At 55.0% G+C, this 22403-nt stretch overlaps 2 protein-coding genes across 2 annotated transcripts; both read right to left on the bottom strand.

Moving 5' to 3' along the window:
• Positions 1 to 247: 247 nt before the first annotated feature.
• On the bottom strand, positions 248 to 3713 carry KRT36 (keratin 36). Its single transcript, XM_065897562.1, has 7 exons — positions 3255 to 3713; positions 2469 to 2551; positions 2144 to 2300; positions 1422 to 1583; positions 1195 to 1320; positions 806 to 1027; positions 248 to 418 (listed from the first exon to the last, which is right to left on the bottom strand). Exons 1-7 carry the CDS (start codon positions 3711 to 3713, stop codon positions 248 to 250), a joined length of 1380 nt encoding a protein of 459 aa, XP_065753634.1.
• Positions 3714 to 17282: 13569 nt separating this feature from the next.
• On the bottom strand, positions 17283 to 20532 carry LOC136137996 (keratin, type I cytoskeletal 13-like). Its single transcript, XM_065896450.1, has 6 exons — positions 20035 to 20532; positions 18859 to 18941; positions 18165 to 18321; positions 17816 to 17977; positions 17601 to 17726; positions 17283 to 17507 (listed from the first exon to the last, which is right to left on the bottom strand). Exons 1-6 carry the CDS (start codon positions 20530 to 20532, stop codon positions 17283 to 17285), a joined length of 1251 nt encoding a protein of 416 aa, XP_065752522.1.
• Positions 20533 to 22403: the final 1871 nt, after the last annotated feature.

Here is a 22403-nt window from a genome sequence, read left to right as displayed (position 1 = left end):
GACAGAGGCAAGTTTGCTTTGCCAAGAGAACACGCTTTATTGGGTAAATTTCCAGGGAAACCTAGCTTTACAAAGCATAGAAGCAGTAAAGGTCAGAAATACAGTCCAAGAAGTATTTTAGGTAGAAAAATCTGTTGAGCAGGGAGTGCCTCTAGGGAAGGGAGGGGGGGGATCTTTTAGAGCCGGGACCCAGAGGGGTGTCCTCCTTCCTGTGGGCCAGGGCCTGCCCCTTGGGCTGGGCAGCTGGTTACAGTGGCTGCACGTGCTTCCTGCTGGAAATGACTTTCCCATCTCTGATCTCCTCCGTGATGGTGCAGATCTGGGTGCTGATCTGGGGATCCGGGATGCAGGGCACGCATGGGATGTAAGGAACTCTAACGACAGGCTTGCATTCCGTGGCACAAGGGTGGGCAGGCAGCTTGAGGAAATGAGATCATACCAGGGTGTTTGGCGTTGGCCATTGGACTGACATTTGCGTTAAACGTAAACAGGGGTCAAGTGAGACAGGTGGGTGACAATGACAAAGGGCTCAGACAGTGCCTCTGAAATCCCCAAGGGCTGCAGGGATGAAGAGCAGAAACTCCCAGCCAAAAACAATGGTTGGAGAAGTACCATGAATGGGGCTGACTTGTCCCCCTGCAGAAGCCCAAAGCCCGGGGCTGGAAGGAATCTCTCTGAAGATGCTTTGATCAATCCCCCTTCATCTGTGCAATAACCACTCTAGGACTGATGCCCTCACCGTGGCACTGAGGGTTGGGTCCAGGTGAGCCCTTTCCACAAGCCGGGACCTCCGGAACCCACTCACCTGCAGTCTTTCTCCCTCCAGCAGGCAGCGGTAGGTGGCGATCTCCGACTCCAGGCGGGCCTTGACGTCCAGGAGGACCTGGTACTCCTGACTCTGCCGCTCCAGGTCACAGCGGATCTCGGACAACTGAGCCTCCACGTTGCAGATCAGGCACTGCATCTGAGCCAGCTGGGAGCTGTAGCGGGCCTCGGTCTCCGCCCGGGTGGATTCCAGGGAATTCCGCTGCAATGGGAAAGAGGAAGCGCTCCCAACGTGAGGGAATCCCACCCAGAGACCCACAGCCCTGGGTATCTGGGTACCACTTGCGATCACACCCCGTGATAACCGAGGCTGGTGGATCAGGGCACCTGCCACGAGCTTGGCCGGCCACTCAGGCAGGGGCCACTCACCATGCTGTGCTGGGTCTGCAGCTCGATTTCCAGGGCATTGACGGTGCGTCTCAGCTCAATGATCTCTCTCTGGCAACATTGCAGCTGCTCCGAGCCGGACACCACTTGCTGGTTCAGCTTGTCAGTCTGAAAAGCATGAGAGGACCCAGAGCATGGTCAGAGCAACTGAAGCTACTGTCAAGGGTGACCCCTCCCCAGGAGCTTATCCTGGGCTGGCCCGACCCCACCTGGGTGTTGAACCAGGCCTCCAAGTCTCTGCGGTTATTTTCCACGAGGGCCTCATACTGGCATCTCATCTCATCCAGGATCTTGCTGAGATCCACTGGCGGGGCAGCATCCACCTCCACGTTCAGCCTGTCCCCGAGTTGGCATTTAAGTGCGTTGACTTCCTGCAGAAAGGAGGCAAGATGGCATAAGGCTGTGAAAAGGATGCTGGATGAGGGTTCGACTGACCTGGTAAAAACCCTCCTCCTTCAGTTGCCAGCTGTGTGACATTAAGCAGGATACTTAACCTCTCTGAGCTTCAGCCTCCTCGTGCACCTCTACCTACCTCCTCAGAGGATTGGGGAGAGTAAAGTGAGACAATGCAAACACCAGGCAAATAGAATCATTACCAGACATTACCTTCCAAATGGAGATTTAGTGTCATGGGCAGGAGTCTGGGATCTGTGTGACATTAGGCAAGTGACTTAACCTCTCTGTGCCTCAGTTTTCTCATCTGTAAAGTGGAGCTTGTAATAGTATATGACTCCTGGGAGTATCGTGAGAATGACATGAAGTGAGAATGAAATGCAAAGTGCTTCGTGTAGTTCCTGGCACACAGTGGGCCATCAGTAAATGTCAGCTGGGGTTACTGTGGAGGTGGTTGTCATAGTTGTTACACCCAAGGGTCAGCAGTGGCTCCCTGCTGGGTGGAAAACATCGAGAGGGTGCGTGGCATCAACCTCACCTCCTCATGGTTCTTCTTGAGGCATATCAGCTCCTCCTTCAGGGACTCCACCTGCATCTCCAGGTCGGCCTTGCACAGAGCCAGTTCGTCCAGCGTATAGCACAGTCCTTTGGTGTCAGCCTCCACCAGCTGCCGCATGCCCAGCTCCGTCTCATACCTGCACGCACAGAGCCCTGCTGAGTCTACAGCAAAGCAGCCATGCACAGGCAGGGCCCACTGCCCTGCTGACCAGCTGCAGTGGCCTCACTCCCACCCACCAGCTCTCAGAGGCGGGGGACAGAGGCAAGGGAGCAACACAGAAACATTCCTAGATCAGGCCACTCACTTGGTTCGGAAGTCGTCAGCAGCCAGCTTAACATTGTCAATTTGCAGGACCAGCCTGGCATTGTCAGTCTTGCTCAGCAGGATCTGGGGAACAGGGGGTGTCCCATGAGCTGGGGAAGGCCCAGCAGTGTGGGGACAGGTGGGGAGGGGACAGCCCAACTTTCGGATGCCATGCTTCTAAGTACCACCGGCACCTTTGGCAGTTCCAGCCCTGAACACCCTGAGCCCAGTTGTAGAAGGAGCATCACCCCGGGAGGGGCACCACAGGGATGTCAGTGGCCCTCAGTCCTGACATCCGCAGCCCCGAAGTGGCCCAGTGGGTGAGTGGAGAGGTGAGTGGAGAGAACCAGGCCGACCTGGATTCGGGTTCTGCATCCAACACCAACAGGCTATGGGATCTCGGGCAAGTTGTTGCACCTCCCTAAAATTCAACTTCTGCATCTGTTAGATGGATCCAGTAATATCCATCTCTTTAAGATGAGGAATAAACTAGCGAAAGGATAGGAAGTTGTCAGGCAGTGCTTGTGTCCAGTAGGGGCTTGGTGCACGTGACTGCCCTGTCTATAGCTGAGACAGCGGAGGGAGGGGAGGAATGGCTGGATTGGAGGGGAGGTTACAAGCAGCAGAGAGGTCTGGATCCCCCAAGAAACCAAGACCCTAGAGAGAAAAGCTGGCCCTGATAGGAGAGAGAATCCCCTAAGAGCTACAGTCCCATCTGTAGTGGGACGAGACAGACCCCTCCCAGGGTTTGAGCTGCTGGGCTGGAGAAGGGCCAGGTCCCACTTACCTTCTGCTGGAGCTCCTCAATGGTCTTGAAGGAGCACATGTAGTCTGGGCTGATGTACGGGATCTGAGACTTGTACCACTCCCGGATGCGGCACTCCAGCTCTGCGTTGTCCTGCTCCAGCTGGCGCACCTTCTCCAGGTAGCTGGCCAGCCGGCCGTTCAGGAACTGCATGGTCTCCTTCTCGTTGCCATTGAAGGAGCCCTCGCAGAACCAGCCCCCGCTCCCAGGAAAGCCGGAGGAGTGGAACCCAGAGGACAGGCAGGAACGAGGCAAGCAGCTCCCAAGGCCGGAGAGGCCCAGCCTGACAGAGGAGGCTGACCCCCCAACACCAGAAAGGCAAGGAACTCTGCAGGATCCCACAGAGCGGGCACAGGACACCTGAGAGACACCACCTGTGGTGCCACAGGGGCCTTTGATGGACCCAGAGGAGAAGATCGGCGAGCAGAACTGGGTGGCCATGGTGCTAGCTGAGGAGGTTTCAGCCTAGCAAGGAGCTCAGGTTCTGACTCTCATGGCCTCTCTGGGGCATTTATATACACTTTCCGTGGGGTGTTGCCATGTTACTCTTGGGAAAGCCTGTTCCTATTCCAGGAAGTTAGTCTCGTTAAAATGTGATTTTTGCTACCCATCCAAATTCCCTGCCTTATAAAAAAAAAAAAAAAATAGTTTGCTAAGTCAGGACTCTAAGCTGTTGTCATTTCCTAGCAGAATATGAATTTTATTGCCTCCTCAAAGTTCTTGCACCAGATCCCATGAATCAGAAGTGGCCTCACAAATGACATTTGGTACCTGCCCTGTCTGCATGCTTTTCCCGAGGAGCCAGGCATTTGTCACCTCTGTCCACTACCCCAACCCCCCTCGTAGCTGCACCTCTGCCTGGGCTCCTGGGATGGTGAGAAGGGAGCAAAGGGAACTAAAATTCATGGAGCAGTCATCATGGCCAGGCTCGTAGTTATTTCAGTCACACCTCACAACAGTCCTGAGAGGTGCTCAGTATTATTTCCCTTCCACCAGTGTGGAGAGTGACGCTGAGAATGGTAGAAAGAAAAAAAAAAAAAGAAAGAAAGAAAGAAAGAAAGAAAGAAAGAAAGAAAGAAAGGAAGGAATGAAGGAAGGAAGAGAAAGAAAGAAAGAAAGAAAGGAAGGAAGGAAAAGAAAGAAAGAAAGGAAGGAAAAGAAAGAAAGAAAGAAAGAAAAAGAAAGAAAGAAAGAAAGAAAGGAAGGAAGGAAGGAAGGAAGGAAGGAAGGAAGGAAGGGAAAGAAAGAAAGAAAAGAAAGAAAGAAAGGAAGGAAGGAAGAGAGAGAGAAAGAAGGGAGGGAGGGGCAGGGAGAAAAAGAAAGAAAGAGGGAGGGAAAGCTTGCTTGAGATGAACAGGCAGTGAGTACAGATCTTGGATCTGAAACCAGGACTCTCGGACCCCAAATCCCATGCCCTTGTCCCACTGCTTCCACCATACAACCAAGGTCAAGTGCAGGCACCCAGAATTTCGAGACAGGAGACCTAGGTTCAAACCCTGGCTCTGTGATGATGGACCTTGTGATGCTGAGCACATCACTCCCTCCCAGGCATCCTCAGGGTCCTCACTGGGACAGTACAGCTCATCAGCCTGCCCCGCCTGCTTCACACAGATGCGAGGAGAGTCAAACCAGGCCAGAAGTAAAAGTGTTTTAAAACCCATTGGGTGCCGTAGAAAAGTTGGTTGGGCTAAGAGGACAGTCTTTGATGATGGTTTACGGCTGTGGCTGGCAAAGGGTCGTGGCTGCTTTGGAGGGAAGTTTCCTTTGTGACCCCCAATTTCCTGAACCTAAGAGGATAAAACCAGGACCCTGGACACCCCACGGGTGCCTAAACAGGTTACAGAAACAGTCAATGCAGCAGACCCTTTGGAAAGGGAAGGGAGGAACAGATGACACACTGCCAGAGAGTTAAGCAAGCCAGGAGGAGAGCCTGAGAATTAAGGACCAAAGGTAAATTCCGTCTTCCACCCTCCAAGTGGGTTTTCCCAAGGCTTGAGCAACCTGCTCACTCTTCGCCCACACAGACACACGCAGCAAGGCTGGCATTTACAGAAGCATGTATGTGCTTCTGAAGTTGTAATTTACCAACCTTTTAAAACGCATTATAGGGCTTCCCCGCTGGCACAGCGGTTGAGAATCCGCCTGCCAGTGCAGGGGACACGGGTTCGAGCCCTGGTCCGGGAAGATCCCACATGCTGTGGAGCAGCTAAGCCCGTGCGCCACAACTACTGAGCCTGTGCTCTAGAGCCCGCGAGCCACAACTACTGAGCCTGCGAGCCACAACTACTGAAGCCCCCGTGCCTAGAGCCCGTGCTCCACAATGAGAGAAGCCACCACAATGAGAAGCCTGCGCACCGCGATGAAGAGCAGCCCCGGCTCGCCGCAACTAGAGAAAAGCCCGTGCGCAGCAACGAGGACCCAACACAGCCATAAGTAAATAAATAAGTAAAATTTAAAGCACACACACACACACATTATAAGCTTCTCTCTGAAATTACGCAGGAGGGTTGGCTGTGGTGCACACACCTCGCCCAGTTCAGTGGACACCTCAACAAGATGCCCGAGAGCCACCTGATGGGCTCCCCAGGGTGCACAAGCCATGCGGTCCCTCCTAAGAGGGACAGCCCGGGGCATCAGGCCTCCAGAGCTCCGCTACCTCAGCAGTGGTTCCTTATGGCTGCCCATCCTCCCTGCTCTCCCTGCAGGGCCTAGGATGGGGCTGTCTTGAGGCTTCTCAACCTCGGCCCTGTGGACATCGCAGACTATGTAATTCCCTGCGCGGGGGCTCCCTGTGCATCGTGAAGTGTCAGCAGCATCCCTGAACTTTACCGCCAGATGCCAGTAGCAACCTCCTCCCCCAGGCGTGACAACCAAAAATGTCTCCAGAAGCTGCCCAATGTCCCCTGGGTGGCCAAACTGCCCCCAGTTGAGACCCACCGGGCCATCAGGACAGGGAGATCTCCTGTAAGCGCCTCCTTTGTTTTCTAGGACAACTAGTGCAGAGTCTGGCTGTCACGGTAGGGCCCATTCAGGCAAGTCCTTAATGCACCCATGATCCAACTCACTTCATTTGTGACACAACATGCTCGCCCTGAGGGTACCACCTCCTATGCCCCTGACACGGCTCTTCTCTCTTTGGGGTCTCTGGCTGCTGGAATCTGAAGTTAACGTTCTCATTTTCTTTCTTTTTTTTTTTAATCCCTCCGCTTGTGCAATCTGTATCTGAAGCTGATTCTAAGTTTCTCTCAGGGCAATTGAGTGAGCAGCTGTCTGCTGCTTCGGCTGTGTCCCGTCCCTCGGTACGTACCTCCAGAGGGCCACTGTGGGCCAGAGTCCAGACAGGTGTCTCCAAGTCTGTGAAGAGAGGCACGTACCTCTTCTGGAGCGAGTGACAAGCTGGCCAGAGAAGGTCTTTCGGTCGCCCTTGGTCCCCTGCCTTTCCCCATGGTGTAGACTGCAAGGCCACCTGTTGGAGGGAAGTGTGGTATGGGGGCCTCATGGGAGAAATTCCTCTGCTCTCTTTCACCTCAGAAGCCTGGACCATCACAGGATGAACTGAGGCCCGAGAGGAACAAATGCTCTTCCTGTATCAGAGGAGAGAACCCAGGTTTCATAGGGCTGCTCACCTCCCGAGGCAGCTCAGCCCACCCCCACCCATGGTGGCCCTGGAGAAAATCCACCTGCTCAGCGTTAAGTACGTCAGCGGTACCCAGGCATCAGGTTTTATTTCAAAATAGGGTCCTATTCTGAGACCATCCTTTCTGACATGAATCAAAAATACACTGGGCTAAGAGTCAGGGGACCTGGACTCCAGGCCGACCTCTGCCTCACTCTGTTTGAGCCTCAACTACTCTGGGCCCCAGAGCCCCATTCTGAACAGGAAGGGCCTGGACAGGGTGAGCTCAAGGCCCTTGCATCTCAGACATAGGATTTAAGGCCCAAATGTTTCCCATGGAGCCGGCCAGGAGTCACCTGGACGTGTCTGTGACTCACTCACCATCAGCCACTGTCCCTTCTCTGTCACTGACCACAGGACAAAGTGGAGTTATGGAGGTTCAGCCTGTGACACGGTTGGGTTTTCTCTTCTTTGCGGTCCCCATGGAACTCAGTCTCCCTTTGCCTCTAGGCCTACTGTATGGCTGTTAGCATAACGCCATCTTGGGCCCTTCTCGTTCCTCCTGTCCTTCTGCTGACCCTACCCAGGACTGTACTGGGCAGTAAATCACTTCTCTATCATCAAGGACTTTGTAGTTAATAGATATTGTCTAATAATCATTAGGACCGGGTGGCCTCTGTGCTCTGTTAGTCCCCAAACAATGATGAAGACCTTCCATGACATATTCCCGGCATCCATGAGACTAGTTACCCATTCATAAATCTTGACTCAGGAATGCACGTTCCGTCTCCAAGCTCCTATCCCCATACCCTAAGTTAACTATAAAGTTGTCCCAATGGCGCCTTGGTGGTGCGGAGTACAGCTGCAGGTGCTTCCAGATCGCTGTCAGCCCCATCCCACCCTGTGAGTAATAAACTGATCCCATGGATAGATGGAGCTGTCTGCCTCGCTTTTTGGTCTCAAGATGCCTTCTCAGTTCAATGGGCACTTATCCTTCCTGCTATCCTCTGACATCCTCCAACACCCGCACACCAGGAAAACGCAACCTCTCGGTTTCCTCCCAGCCTCCCTCCGTAGGCAGAGGCCACATGAGTCCACCTCCCAAGGCTGGTCCCTAGAAGGGTCCATTTGGAGATGCGGCGTCACCAGGACATTAGTCAGTCATCCCAGCATGTCCAGGCTGAAATGATATCTCTGGCCAACTGAACCAACTAAGACTCGGCTTTGCAGAAGAAGGGCTTAGAAAGTATCGGGCAGGACAGCAGGGGCCCTGGGCCTGGACTCAGCCAGACCTTGGTTCAAGCTCCTTAATTCCTTCAAGCCTCCATTTTCCCAAAAGTTGAGTGGAGCTTATAATGCCATATTCACAGGATTGTGACAACTAAGTTGAAACGTGCTTGACAAACAGGAACTCACTTCACAGGTTTAAGAGATCAAAACTCTTCTTAATGGAGTTCCCTGGTGGTTAGGATGCCAGGTTTTCACTGCTGTGGCCCGGGTTCAATCCCTGGTTGGGAAACTGAGATCCCATGAGTCGCATGGCGCAGCCAAAAAAAAAATCTTCTTACAGCCCATGTAGTCTGAGCCCCGGCTGAATGCTATTTCCAGGGCACAAACTGCTCACCCAGGTTTCACGGGGTGCTGATTTGGAGGCCTAACCCAGCCGTGCAAGGAAAGACAGCTGCTCAAAGAGGTTGTAGCTGGGACTGTGTCCAGAACTGCAGGGGCCCTAGACTGTATCCAGGACTCTCTGGCCTCTGACCTTTACTGTAGAAGCTCCTAAAAGCTCCCTGACCCCACCTATTGCAGACACAGGTGCCAGCTTGGGGGCTACAGAGCTGACAGGATGCTCTCTGACCACCATGACCTCAGCTTGGGGGGCAGGGGGAAGAGGGAGGACGCTGCTGCAGGAACAGAAAACACTCTTGCTTTCCCCAAGGCCACCTTGGAAAGTCACCAAGTTCAAAGTCAACGGCTGAGTTCGCGACTCCTTCTTTGGTAAAAATAGGTCTCCACCCTCAAATGAGCTTCCATTTGAAAGCCAAGGTTCTCCGTGGGCAAAGACCCAAGAAGTCAAGCCTGAGTCTTCTCTACCCAGCTCTGAGCTGTCTCCCTTCGATGTCGAAGGCTTCAGGCACCGCCTGTCACAGTGTGCCCAAGGAGCCCTGCTCCTCTGATCTGTGGTCGGAGTGTGCCAGCACCCACAGTGCCCCAGTGGCACTGGCAGAAGCAAATAGTGGACCATGGGGCAGCCAGATCACCTACGACTGGGCAGCAAGGGTAAGAAGACCATTCAAAAAGCCCAATGGGGGATTTCCCTGGTGGCGCAGTGGTTGGGAGTCCGCCTGCCGATGCAGGGGACACGGGTTCGTGCCCCAGTCCGGGGAGATCCCCCATGCCACGGAGCAGCTGGGCCCGTCTGTGTCTTAAACTTTTTAGACTCCTACCCACAACCCACCCAGAACAAGGGAGACTCACACTGATCTCATTCCCCTCAACACTCGTGCTTTTTCCTTGTAACAAAGAATTTGTTCAAGCAACAAATCACTCAGGATTCCCGGCCCCTCCCTGAACAGCAGGGTTACTACATACTCTGTGTCAAACAACCACATCAAAACTCCTACCAGATCTCCTGCCAGCTGATGCTAGATTTTAGTACAGACAGGCAGGAACAGGTCCACAAAGTTGAAGGAAGCATTATGGCAGGGGAAAAAGAATTTCGAGCCACCGATTTAATGTGTCCAAAGAATCAGAGAAAGGTCTTGCTTATTTGGTTTTGATGGTGGAAAACTAAAGGCGGTTTGCAAACCTGCTGAGGGTAGGGTTGCCAGATTTAGCAAATAAACATACACGCAACATTTGGGACATATGTATACTAAAAGCTTATTCGTGTGTATTTGCGACTCCAATTTAACTAGGCGTCCTGCATTTTCTCTGGTAATCCTCACTAAGGAGCATCACTGTTGGAGAACTTTGGCCAAACAAGACACAGCGGTTCCTCCCCTCCTTCCCCTGTGACTTGTCACCGTGACTGGCTGGTCTCAGGAACAGGTATAATGGGCTTCCCTTGGGAAATCGCGACTTTCCATCCTTTGTCCCCTGATCTCAGTGGCTGCCGTTTTTGCCCCCACAGGCCCTGTGAGCAGTATTCAGAATAGCGCTAAGGTGTCCTTTCTGTCTCCTGGACACCTCAGTGACGTTCCACCCCAACGGTAGCTGCCTTCAGCGGGGTGACTCAGTCCTTCCTCGGCAAGATTTGGCAAGTCCCTCTCGCCTCCGTTTCCTGGTCCCCCGGCCTGTGCCCCCAACTTGCGCCTACCCCCTGCTGTCGCCAGGCCTCACCAGCCTCAGGGCAGTCTGAGTGCACACACTAATTGACCATGGAGGTCTTCCCCACTCCTTGGCTGCCCCTCTACAGGGCCCAGAGCCTGTGCTAGGGGGCTCAGGAGAGCAACGAGGTGACCATGGCCCTTGGCTTCTCCCAAGACTCTAGGGCTCTGCCAGGTTCCTGAGCATCGAGTTTCTCAATGTGCTGCTCCGTCGACGGTCCTGAATCCCCACTGGGCCAGGACCTGACTCTAATTAGGCCTTGAAACTCCCCCTTTGCCAGGCCCAGAATCACCCTGGAGCCCTCATCTCCCCCCAAATATAAAGGTACTATCTCTCGCCCTGGGGTATGGTTTTGGCAATTGTCCAGGGCTGCAGGATTCTGCCCCAGACTGTTCTTGCCATTGGGGTGGCCCAGAGAGCTGCCCTGAGCCCAATCGTAAGCCGTACCTCTCCAGTTCTCTCACACCAAGCTCCACGCTCGGCATCCTAGGGCCACTTCCGTCTCGCCTACAGGCCAGCTCTTCCTGCACAGCTGCACTGGCTGACCGCTCCTGTCTGTCTGGAAGAGTCCAGGATCCCCTGCTCTGGTCCACTCGGTTGCTAACTCCCCCCCCCCACCCAGCTTTTATGGAGAATTCCAGAGCTGTCACTGCTCTCCCTGATGTCCTTAGAGAACCTGTGGTTTGTGGGAGACGCACAGACCCGCTGGGAGAAGAAGCTGGTGCCTCAGTCTCCCGTGTCCCCTTGATTCAGGTACCACTTAACTGGACCACAGAACAAGTTCCCCAAACACCCTGTTTGATTGGATTCCATCGTCTGCATTTACAGGGGCTGGTGTTGCAGTCGACCTCACTCTCTTCCTGCTAACGACATTTTGTCTGCAAAACAGACTATGGGCTCCAGGCAGTAATTAACCAGGATTTATACTGGGGGTTCTACTTTCAAACTCACCTGAGATGAGTTGGATGAAAGAAGCCACAGAGTTATTATGGCTGTTCATCAAAATGGGCCAGAAAGAGTGAATACCAGCTCCTTGCCAACTCCCCCAAATCCCCACCCCCTCCAACAGGTGCCCGCCCACCTGCTCCCTCCCAAGCGCTGCAGGAGAGTGGAGAGGCTGATGTGCTCAGCTCTTTGAGAGCCCCCAAGGACAAGCTGCTCAGAAGGATGCGGCCTGCATACCCTGCTCCTCTCCAGCCCCCAACAGCTCCAGGAACACCATCTAACAGGGGGCAGGTCCCAGCCACCCCGAGATGCACTGTCCCGGGCCAGGAGGGAAGAAGGGCACAGCCACTGACATGGGGAAGCTGGGACAGTACGTGGACCACAGCCCTCCTGTGACATCTCTTCCTCTCTTCCCTCAAGTGAGATTCCCCTTACTAGGAAGCCCCAGGCACCCTCATCATACTCAGGGTCTTCTGTGGACCCTCGAGGCTGCTCCCCAAAACAGAGGGACAACAGGCACCCGAGGGGTCTCGGGGCTGCAACTGCGCCCTTAACCATGGCCTGCTGCCCAGCTGCCCCACTCAAGGCTGGGGACTGGACAGGGTCTCATGTCGGGACCAGGTTTAGTACCCTGTCCCTCCACTCCATGTCACACAGCAAGTGGCTAAAATGCCACTGACATGCTTTCTGGAGTGAGCCCGCCCCCTGCAGGGCCCAGGCAGGACACACAACCCCATTAGGGAAAGCAGAGGTGCACTGGTCCATCCACCCAGGGCGGAGCCTTTGGGAGAGGGAGGCACCTCGTGCCTGGCGTGTGAGGAAGAGGCTGACTGTGCAGCCAGGAGTCACACAGCAATCAGCCACCTTTGTGCAGTACTGCCGGGAGGAGGCACATCCCTCCCAAGCCCTGAGGCACTGGGATGCTATGGGCACATTCCACGGTGACGGTGACGACTTTGTCCCCTAAGCATTGGGGCTTAAGTGAGAGCCCGCTTCTGCAGCAGATTCCAGAGCTGAAACTTTGGCTTTGACCGAGGGCCAGCCACAGTCCTGGAAAGCGCGTTGGAATGTGGGTCCCGGCTCTCCTGCCGGGCAGGTCTCTCAACCAGTCTGAGCCTCAATCTTCAGATGTGTAAAATGGGTGCAACAGTGCCAACTCGGGGTTGTTGTAAAGATGAGATGAAATAAAGAATAAAAAAGAGCCCTAGGGGGCTTCCCTGGTGGCGCAGTTGTTGAGAGTCCGCTTGCTGATGAAGGGGACACGGGTTCGTGCCCCGGTGCGGGAAGATCCCACATGCCGCGGAGCGGCTGGGCCCGTGAGCCATGGCCGCTGAGCCTGCGCGTCCGGAGCCTGTGCTCCGCAACGGGAGAGGCCACAACAGTGGGAGGCCCGTGTACTGCAAAAAAAAAAAAAAAAAAAGAGCCCTAGACAAATACTGAACACGTTACTTTCCCCTTTATTAGCAAACCCTCTATTTTGGCATTTTTGCATTAACTGGCAACCATTGACATAGAGGTTAGTCAGCCTCCATGGACAGGGCTGTTCCTCACAGCCCTGGGAAGCAGGGGTGTTGAGCCTGGGGGAGGGGTGGGGCACGTGGGCACCTGGCCAACCCCACGGAGGGACAGTATTGACCAAGCAGGACTGATAAAGCCGCCCTCCCTTGAATGGTCGCCCCGTGCAGATGACTGAGGGGATGAAAAGAGTCCTGGATAGAAAGAGCAGATTGCCCTCCCGTCCCCCAAGCCTCTCCCACATCTCAGACCAGAGCCCTGAGGTCACCACCCCTGTCCAGCTCAGGAAGTCTCCCGGATTAGCTTTGAGAAAAACACCCACCCCCACCCCCCACCCCAGGGTCCCCTCCAGGCCTCCTCGGGATTCCTGATAGGGCCACAGAGACCCTCGGGCGGAACGCAGCTTCTCAGGTATCCTCCCCGGGGTCTGGGTGAAAGGGTCCCAGGCCAGAGCCCCTCCCAGGCCCGGGGTGCTGCTCATTTCACTGCTCCACATGGGCAACTAACCCCACACACCACCAAGCCCCCCAGCACTGGCTCAGAAAAGGAGGGGCCTGCTCCCTACACAGCCTTGGCCTGGGTCTCGGGAAGAGGGGCTGCTCCAAGCCCAGAAAGGCCTGGGAGGGCCGTGCACCAGCCCTGGGGCTCAGCTCTCAGGACCTCCTCCAGCCCAGTCCCCTCCCTCACGTCTACAGGACAGTGTGCCTGTCTACCTCTTTCATTACCCAGAGTTTGTCTTCCTTGTCAGCTCTCATTGCTCCATCCAACACATTTACTGAGCTCTTTTAACAGCCTAGTTAGGAGGATGGTGATGAGGACAAAACGATCCCTGCCCTGAAGGTAAAAGGACAACAAAGCTTAATTTACTGAGCACTTAATACGAGCCTGGACTGTTCTAAGCATTTGACTTTCATAACTTCCGAGGGAGGTGGTACTTAGCAGGTAGGAAAGTGAGCCCACAGGGTTCAGTGGTTTGGCCAGCGTTACAGATGGAATCAGTGGCAGAGATGGGACACACGACAGGATAGCGCGGCTCCAGAGCCTGTGGCCATCCCGCCCGGCCCTCCAATAATGGCCATGACGGCCATCAGTACAGGGGGCCTCGAGGACAGACCGGGGAGGGTGGGAGTGGTAGGGAAAGAGCAGAGATCTGTGGCAGAATGTGAACCCTGAACTGAGCTTTGAAGATGGCAATAATTTATTGTTGCGGGTGTCACCTCCTACCGCCCGCCAGTCTGTGAACTCCCTAAAGAGAGAGGCTGAGTTTTTGCACATCTCTTTCTCTCCAGGATCCAATATAGTGTCTGATACACGGTGCACTCAATTAACAGCTACTGATGAAATAGATTAACAAAAACAGTAACCGGCTTTGGGAGTGGAGGTCATGTCCTCTTTGTCTTTGATCTCTGAGCTCCTGGCACAGCTCTGGGCATGTGGATGACAACTGAGCCGCACCTCGTTCCTCAGTGGGGGTGGGATCTGGGATGAGTGGACGGTGACACCTTTCCCCTGGCTTAGCACGATGGGCGGTTCACTTCTGAGCGACCACCGTGGACTAAACCAACTGCCCAGTGCCCAGGCAGGCTTGGGGTGGAGAAGGATGAAGGAGGGCAGTGACGATGCGGACAGGGGGGTGGGAGGGGGAGGGGAAATGAGGAAGGGGCAGGGAATGGGCAAGAGTGGCAGAACCCCCCTACCCTCTGGCTTACTACCCTGTGATAAAACTCAGATGGCATCCGAGGGGCACTCCCCCAGTTCATTCACTGGTGTCTCCCCTCAATAAGCACTGGCTGAGCCCCAGCAGTCGGCTGGACACAGCCCGGCTCCCTCAGTACACACAGTCTACGGTCAATACCCGGGCAGGAGGGCACAGGTGTGCCAACACCTGAGTGCACCCCACTCTCTCCGGGTGCCACAGAGGAGGGGGTGTCCATCTCAGTCGGAGGGTTGAATAAAAATCTGGTGGTCTCCAATAAAACAAAAGCATAGGAGAGGAAGCTAGAGGAAGCTCAGATCGAACGGAGGTCACTCATTGAACAGGGGCCTGAGGGGTCCAGCCATGTGGCTGGCTCACTGAGAACAGTTTGGAGTTGCAGGACCTCTGGGTGGGCGGGGAGAAGCCAGTGTAGAATTAGGGCCAGAGAGAGGCCGGAAGTAGCCAGACCCCGGTGGCCTCTTGGCTGGTGAGGAGTCTGGACTTTCCTCAGTGGCCTGTGGGGAGCTTTTGCAGCATCTCTAAGCCGGGAGGACTTTCCGTTTCCAGCAATGGCCCTGGCTGGCGTGTGAAGCACGGATAAAGGGGAAGCTCAAACTGGAGGCAGGGAGGCCAGGGAGGCCACAGAGGCCGTGGCAACCTGCCCAGCAAGTTAAGACACTGAGGACATGAGCGTCCACGGGATGGACTTGTGAGGGGGGTGAAGGAGAGACAGAACCAAGAGGAACCAAGGCTCCTGGCTTGGATTCCTGGGTCCTCTGGGATGGAGGACCAGGAAGGCCCAGATCTGGGAGAAGGAGGGATGCTCCTTCAGGTGAGTGGATCTGAGGAGGTGATGGCCGGCTCATCTGGGCATGTGAGACTGGAACAGAGGAGAGCGACCTCGATGGAGAGTCATCAGGACATACTGGTAATTGTGACCGTGGATATGTCCCAGATGGCCCAAGGAGGGGCGGGACGAAGAAGCAAAAGAGAAGACTGCCTACGTCAGAATCCAGGGGACCCGTCCCCGTGAGGAGTAAGCAGAGTCAGAGGAGGCTGCACGTGTAAGCGGGGATGTCCAGAGAAGCAGGGGGAACAGGGGTCCAGAGGGGAGGCGGGGAGGAGGGTCACCATCAGCCCAGGCTGAGCTCACTCCTTGAGTGGTGCATCTGGCCACTGAGTGGCTTGGAATGGCAGGACCTTGGGGCAAGCAGAGGGGTGGGGGGACTGCAGGTGAGGGCGCCCAAAGGAAGCTGTCTCCGCAGAAAGCAGGAAGGCAGTAGCTGGGGCTGGAGTAATTGTCCTAGGCCTCTTTCTCCCCACACCAGCTCTGCACTAGCCCCTTGCATTCTGCCGCAAGCCCTCTGTACCTCTTTCCCGCATGTCCATGTTTGCAGGGCGCCATCACCCGTGAGCCACCTGTGGCCCTGTGTTTGTCATTATCGACCCCGTGGCTGACGGTCGGCCCGGGTGCCTTGTGTCCCTCCCATCTGGGAGCTCTCTGGGCCGGGCCTCGTCACGGTGGGCCGTTCAGCCCGATCTCACCCGCCCACCTCCCCCCACCGCCCCCAGTCAGGGCCTTGGCAGGTGCCACCCTGAAAAACCAAGCCAGAATCAAAAATACATTTGCAAGAAAGTGGGAAACTTTATTGAATTAGCTTTTCTTTTTAGTAGAGAAGCTGAGGAATCAGAAGAGGCAGGTCAGGGGGAAGAGGAAGCAGACCCAGAGAGAAGGGCGGGAAGTGGCTGCCCTTGGGAGGGTGCGGGCTGAGAGCGGAGTGGCTGAGCCTCGGGTCCTGCAGTCCCTCCTTTGCTCCTGCAGGGAACCGTCAGCTCTCTCCTCTGGGCACTGAAGACAGAGCGAGGGGCTGCCCGGCAGATTTAAGGCCTATTTTTTTCTGAAACGCGGCGAATGGAGGTGGTGCCACTAGTAGAGATGGTGCTGCCTTGGCTGCTGGTGGTTCCTGGGCAATGGAAGAGGCAAAAGAACTTCAGGCTGGAGAAGACCCAGCTCAGGCCAGCTCAGGCCCCCCAAGAGGGCCCCAACCCCCTAGTCAGTCTGGTGGCGTGGTGGGTAGTTGATGGGGACTCTGTGTTATTGTCTGGGGGACTGCCTCCATGACAGCCCCGTCTGTGGGGCTGTGGGGACAGAGCCACCTATTTTGAAAGGAAAACAGAGGAGCAGGTGACCACTTCTGCTCCAGCACCATTCCCCGCTCCCTGCACTGGGGAACCCAGCGCTGCCGCCCAGCCCGCCCACAGGGCCGTAAGCAGGAGTCTCACCACCTCTCCCACTAGGTTATTTCCTTACCTCCTGGGGGGAAGCCGGGAAGCCTGGGAGAAAGGAGAGAGGCAGCCATGAGCGGAAGGCAACTGCGGACAGCCGCCTACTGTCCTCAGATCATGACTTTGAGCCCCTGAGTTGGGCTCTTTTCCCAGCTGTGCCCCCAGCCCACAGAGCAGCAGCATCAGGCGACTCCCAGGCCCGTGCTGTCTGTCTGTGAAGCCTCAGGAGGAGATATTATTAGGCATTCGCTGGGTGTTTTGTCCTCCCTGTGCTGCAACTCGACCCCTTACCCCTCCCTTGATCCCACAAGGATGGCCTGACCCCTGCAGATAGTCTGAAGTTAAATCTCTATTCTAACAGCTCTGCTGGGCTGCCCCGAATCCAAGCTAATACTTTTCCAATATGAGATATCTTCTCCATAGTCCCTAGTCCTGCCAGTCTAACCTGGAGGCCCGAATTAAAAAGTTAACGGAGATGCCCCTACTGTCTGATGCCAGAAGACAAGAAGGAAGCGCTGGTCCTGGATCCTGGTCCAGGCTGTTGAAGCTCAGACAGGTGTCCTTTCCTCCCAGACACAAGGGCCTGACAGCCCAGGGTCCTGCAGTCAATTTCCCACATGACCTACTTGGTGTCCTGGCCCTCCAGCAGGCTGCGGTAGGTGGCGATCTCCTGCTCCAGCCGTGCCTTGATATCCAGCAGCATCTTGTACTCCTGGTTCTGGCACTCCATCTCACTGCGGAGCTCGCTCAGCTGGGCCTCGATGCTGCTGATGAAGCCCTGGATCTGCTGCAGCTGCAGGGCGTAGCGGCACTCGGTCTCCGCCAGCGTGTTCTCCAGCCCGGCTTTCTGGTGCGGCAGCAGAGGAGAAGGTCAGAGGGGAGCCGGGCCAGGGGGAGGGGCCTAGAGGGGGCAGCCGCTGGGCAGGGGCAGCAGGTGTACCATGCTCAGCTGGGACTGCAGCTCAATCTCCAGACCCTGGAGCGTACGCCTGAGCTCCGTGATCTCCGTCTTACTGGTCTGGATAATGGCAGTGCTGGAAGACACCTCCTTGGTCAGCTCTTCACTCTGGAATTCAAGCAGGACCAAGGTGACGGAAGAGCCCATCTGGAGGGCCCGAGCACCCCGTGGCTCAGCGAGGTTAGAGGGCCAGGTACCTTGCTGTTGAACCATTCCTCGGCATCCCGGCGGTTCTTCTCCGCCATGGCCTCGTACTGCTCCCTCATCTCCGCCAGCACGCGGCTTAGGTCATTGCCTGGGGTGGCGTCCATCTCCACATTGACCTGGCCGATCACCTGGTTTCTGAGCTCCTTCATCTCCTGTAGGGATGGAAAAGGAAGATGCATGAAGCTCCTCAGCCTGGCCCGCCTCGGCTCTGAATGCTACTGGAATGTTCTGGAAAGTGCTTCCAGGTCCCACAGTGGAGGGCTGAGCCTGGCTGTGGCAGAGGGCTCCCCGTCATCACTGAAGGTGACTCAGCCATGGCAAGCACAGCCCACCTCTCACCTCCTCGTGGTTCTTCTTCAGGTAGGCCAGCTCCTCGTTCAGGCTCTCGATCTGCATCTCCAGGTCGGTCTTCATCAGGGTCAGTTCGTCCAGCACCCTGCGTAGGCCGTTGATGTCGGCCTCCACGCTCTGGCGCAGGGCCAGCTCGTTCTCATACCTAAAGGATTTTTAAATTGAAAAAACAACATAGAGGGCTTCCCTGGTGGCGCAGTGGTTGAGAGTCCGCCTGCCGATGCATGGGACACGGGTTTGTGCCCCGGTCCGGGAAGATCCCACATGCCGCGGAGCGGCTGGACCCGTGAGCCATGGCCGCTGAGCCTGCACGTCCGGAGCCTGTTCTCCGCAACGGGAGACGCCACAGCAGTGACAGGCCCGTGTACCGCGAAAAAAAGAAAAAAAACACATAGGAATGGTATTAGGAGTTTGGGTTTTTGAGCACAAGTCACTCATTCTCCTTACTTAGCCCTGCAATAAACTTTTCTCTGCTCCAATAAAAAAAGGAAGGAAGGAAGGCAGGGAGGGAGGGAGGAAGGAAGGAAGGAAGAAATGGTATTAGACACTCCACTACCCCTGCATTGGACTCTGCTACTTCCGCAAGACCTTCACTCCTGGGATGCTCTGGTTACATTGTTCAGAGGAGAATTTGTCTAAAACTATAACTGCTGGGAAAGGGGAATGAGGGAAATAAACTCACTTGAGCCTGAAGTCGTCGGCAGCCAGCCTGGAGTTGTCAATCTCCAGAATGATCCGGTTGTTGTCAATGGTGGCCGCCAAGATCTGCAAAATACAGAAGGTAACCAACCGCTGGAGGGCCCACAAGCTTGGGGAGCAGGACTGAAAAAACACGGGCAGGACGGGTGGCCGTCAGACTCTGCCTCTTCTCTGCCCCTGCGAGCTGGGACAGGGCACTTCTCTCTGGGCCTCAGTTCCTCTTTTGTAAAGTGAGAGACAGGACAACGGGTCCCCTTGGTTTGTCCTGTCACTCCATCATTCTATGTCTGGTCATGGTGGGAAAGATCGGGATGTACATTTCAGGGGAACGACCCCCACCAAGAACATCTGTGGTTAGTCACATCTCTGCAGCGTCAGACTGGCAACCTCTCGTGGCCGCTGTCTTGAGGGCCTTTCTTCTTAAGATCAGGACAGAATCAGCCTGGCCCCCCACACTTCATAATAACATCACCGGAGCTGGCCTCCCCTCTGAGCAGGGTGGAATTCCAACAAATATTCCCATCCATTTGAATTTCTCTTCTAAACTTTTGTTAGACATTTAAACCAAAGCATTTAGAATCCACCCCACATAGCTGGGACTCAGCCCAGGCAGATGGATTTCTGTTCCAACAAGCTGACATCACAACGTGATGGACAGGCCTTAACGGAGAGAATCTCAGCTTACCACTGCCTAAGCCTCTGCCTGCATCTCCCCTACCTGGTCGCTGCCAATTGAGAATGCCAGTTTAAAGGAGGCCCCTAGAAAATAGTGTTCCCAAACCAATGAATGAACATGCACTCCTTTCTCTGTTGGTTTTAGCCATTCTTAGTGGCTTTGAAAACTTCCAAATAACCCAGCACAGCTTCCAAATGACCCAGTAGGTTAGGATTATAGAGATCAAGTCAGTAATAACATAACTGGAAAGCAGTAAAAAATGTTGGCATGAGTAAGAACAGTAAAAATGAATAATGGGAGAGAACGCGTAGCCTGAGAAAACCCATCAGGAAAAGAGATGCAGTAAAAGACTAGATTTTCCCCCAGAGAAAGGGTAAGAATTCTGCCCACACTGCATCTTCTGGTCCCTGGGGACCCTGCTTTTCCTGGCCATTGCGTCTCTGCCCTGCTCAGAGGAACCCTCCTCGACCTGCAAGGACTCACCTTGTCCCGGAGGTCCTCGATGGTCTTGAAGTAGGAGCTGTAGTCCCGCTCCGGGCTGGTTGGGCTCTTCTTCAGATGCCAGTCGCGGATCTTCACCTCCAGGTCAGCGTTGGCCTCCTCCAGGGTGTGCACCTTCTCCAGGTAGGAGGCCAGGCGGCTGTTGAGGTTCTGCATGGTGATCTTCTCGTTGCCAGAGAGGAGGCCGCCATCGCCACCACTGAGGCTGACGCCAAGGCCACCACCATATCCTCCACCGAAGTCACCAAAGCCACCACCAAAACACCCACCAAAGCTGCCACCTCCAAGGCCACCTCCAAAGCCTCCACCCAAACCACTACCAGCCCCTCCACCAAAGCCGCAGCTTATGCCACCCCCAAAGCCCCCAGCTGATCCCCCAGAGCAAATCCGGGTTGAGCCGCTAGAGATACTGCGACCTCCTCCCAGCTTGCAGGAGCCACCCCCATAGCTAGCGGAGGAATTCTGCAGGAAACAGCTCATGGTGAGAGCGAGATGGGCAGAGAGCGCTGGTGCGGTAGGATCTTGGCTTGGCCTGGCCGAGGACTGTGGCTCTTCCCCAGAGTGGATGCCTTTTATACACCTTCCAGGGGGTTGGACGGTTGCCCCATCTTCTCTCCTCCCTTCCCCACCCTCTGACTGGTGCCAACTGTACGTCTGTTTCCCACAAGCTCATTACCTCTGTTCTCCAGGGTGGGTTGTGCCATGGGGGGGAGGGGGCATTTTTTTTTTTCTTAATCCTTAACAAAAGTGATGATTCAGAGGGAACAGTGTTCTACTTGAGACTACCCTTTGAAAACTGAATTCTGTCTCACCTCTCCGCTCAGGGAACTCACTCGCATCGGCCCCGCCCAATGTTAGAACCGGAACTGAGCTGTACCAGTCCGCCAGGGAGTCTCTGCAGAGGAAGGGTGGCTGCAAAGTGGCCCCGTGTTGTCACTTCAGCCCGCTGCCTCCCTTCTTCCTGTTTCTAAAAGGTCTGACTGGAATGTTCTGCGTCTTTCTCAGCGTCTCATCTACTCCAGCGCTCCCAGCAACAATGACGAACTTTGCTTGGTCCTGTAGAATCAACGATCTTGAAGGCTTTTAGGCTGAGAAAAAAATGGCTCCAAGACCATCAGGTAAAGTCATGGCGGCGAGGGACCTTAGGGACCGTCCAACACAGTCTCCTCAGCTGGGGAAACTGAGGCATAGAAAAAGCAAGTGGCCTGCACGTTATAACAGCTAACACCCTGAGATCCCTCACCATATGCGGGCACTGGGCTAAGAAATCTATATTGACTGCCTCATTTAATCTTTGCAACAGCCCAATAAGGTGAGTACTCCTATTATCCCCATTTTACACAGGAGGAAACTGAGCCTCAAGGGCAGAGTCAGGACTGAAACCCAAGTCTGGTCCTGTCTACACTAGGCTCAATTTTTTAGGCATTTTTTCCTACAGTAAAATGGACAAACCATAAGCATCCAGCTTAATGCATTTTCACCCACGTATGAAAATTTAAGCATGTGTTTACTTGTGTAACCACCACCCAGAACATTTCTAGCACCCCATAAAGCTCATTGCACCTCTTCCCAGTCAATCGCCCCCCATACACCCCGTGCCCCTAACATACCCATACTTCCAACTCTGTCACCATAGATCAATTCGGATGTTCTCAGCCACGGGCTATTTTGCTCCCCAAGGGACATTTGATAGTGTCTGGAGACATTCTGGTTGTCACAACTGGGGGATGCTACTGGGATCTGGAGGATAAACACCAGAGATGCGGCTAAATACCGTACTTTGCACGGGACAGCCCCTGCCCCAAAGAATTCTCCAGCCCAGAAGGTCAGTAGTGTCGAGGTCAAAAAGCCCTAGGTCAGCCTGGCCCATGGGTTTAATTCCTCCATTACAGCAGCCACAGAGCCAGAAAGGAAGCCACGTCCAGAAAGGAAGTCTTTCTAGCCCCCCAACCACATGACACCTGCCTCAGCTTGTGAGTGTTTGACCAAGAGGCCACACAGACGATGCGACCCAGAGCCTGGGGCCAGGGTCTCTGCCGAGGAGCCTGGGATGTGACTGAAACTCGGGGTCTGCTTAGGAAGCCAGCCGAGGAGGCCTCACCACTCAGGCTGAAAGAAAAAAGAAACGGGCCTTGAGCTGGCCTCTCAGAAGCCCGGGAGAGAAGGAGAGGTTCCGGGGCTGCGAGTGCAGGACACTGGACTCGGGCTCAAAGCCTCTACTCACCAAGGGGGCCAAGGTTGCCGTGAATGGCCTCCTGGGAGCTGCCCACCCACAGCAGCCTGAGGGGCTGGGTGGGATAGGCCAGGAGCTGGAGTGAGATGACACAGGCTTGAGGTTGTCCTGGAAGCCC

The sequence above is a fragment of the Phocoena phocoena genome, chromosome 19 (genome assembly GCF_963924675.1).
Source record: "Phocoena phocoena chromosome 19, mPhoPho1.1, whole genome shotgun sequence".
NCBI classification, from domain to species: domain Eukaryota; kingdom Metazoa; phylum Chordata; class Mammalia; order Artiodactyla; family Phocoenidae; genus Phocoena; species Phocoena phocoena.
Note: the sequence above shows the minus strand (reverse complement) of the source record. Positions and strands in the feature narration are given on the sequence as shown.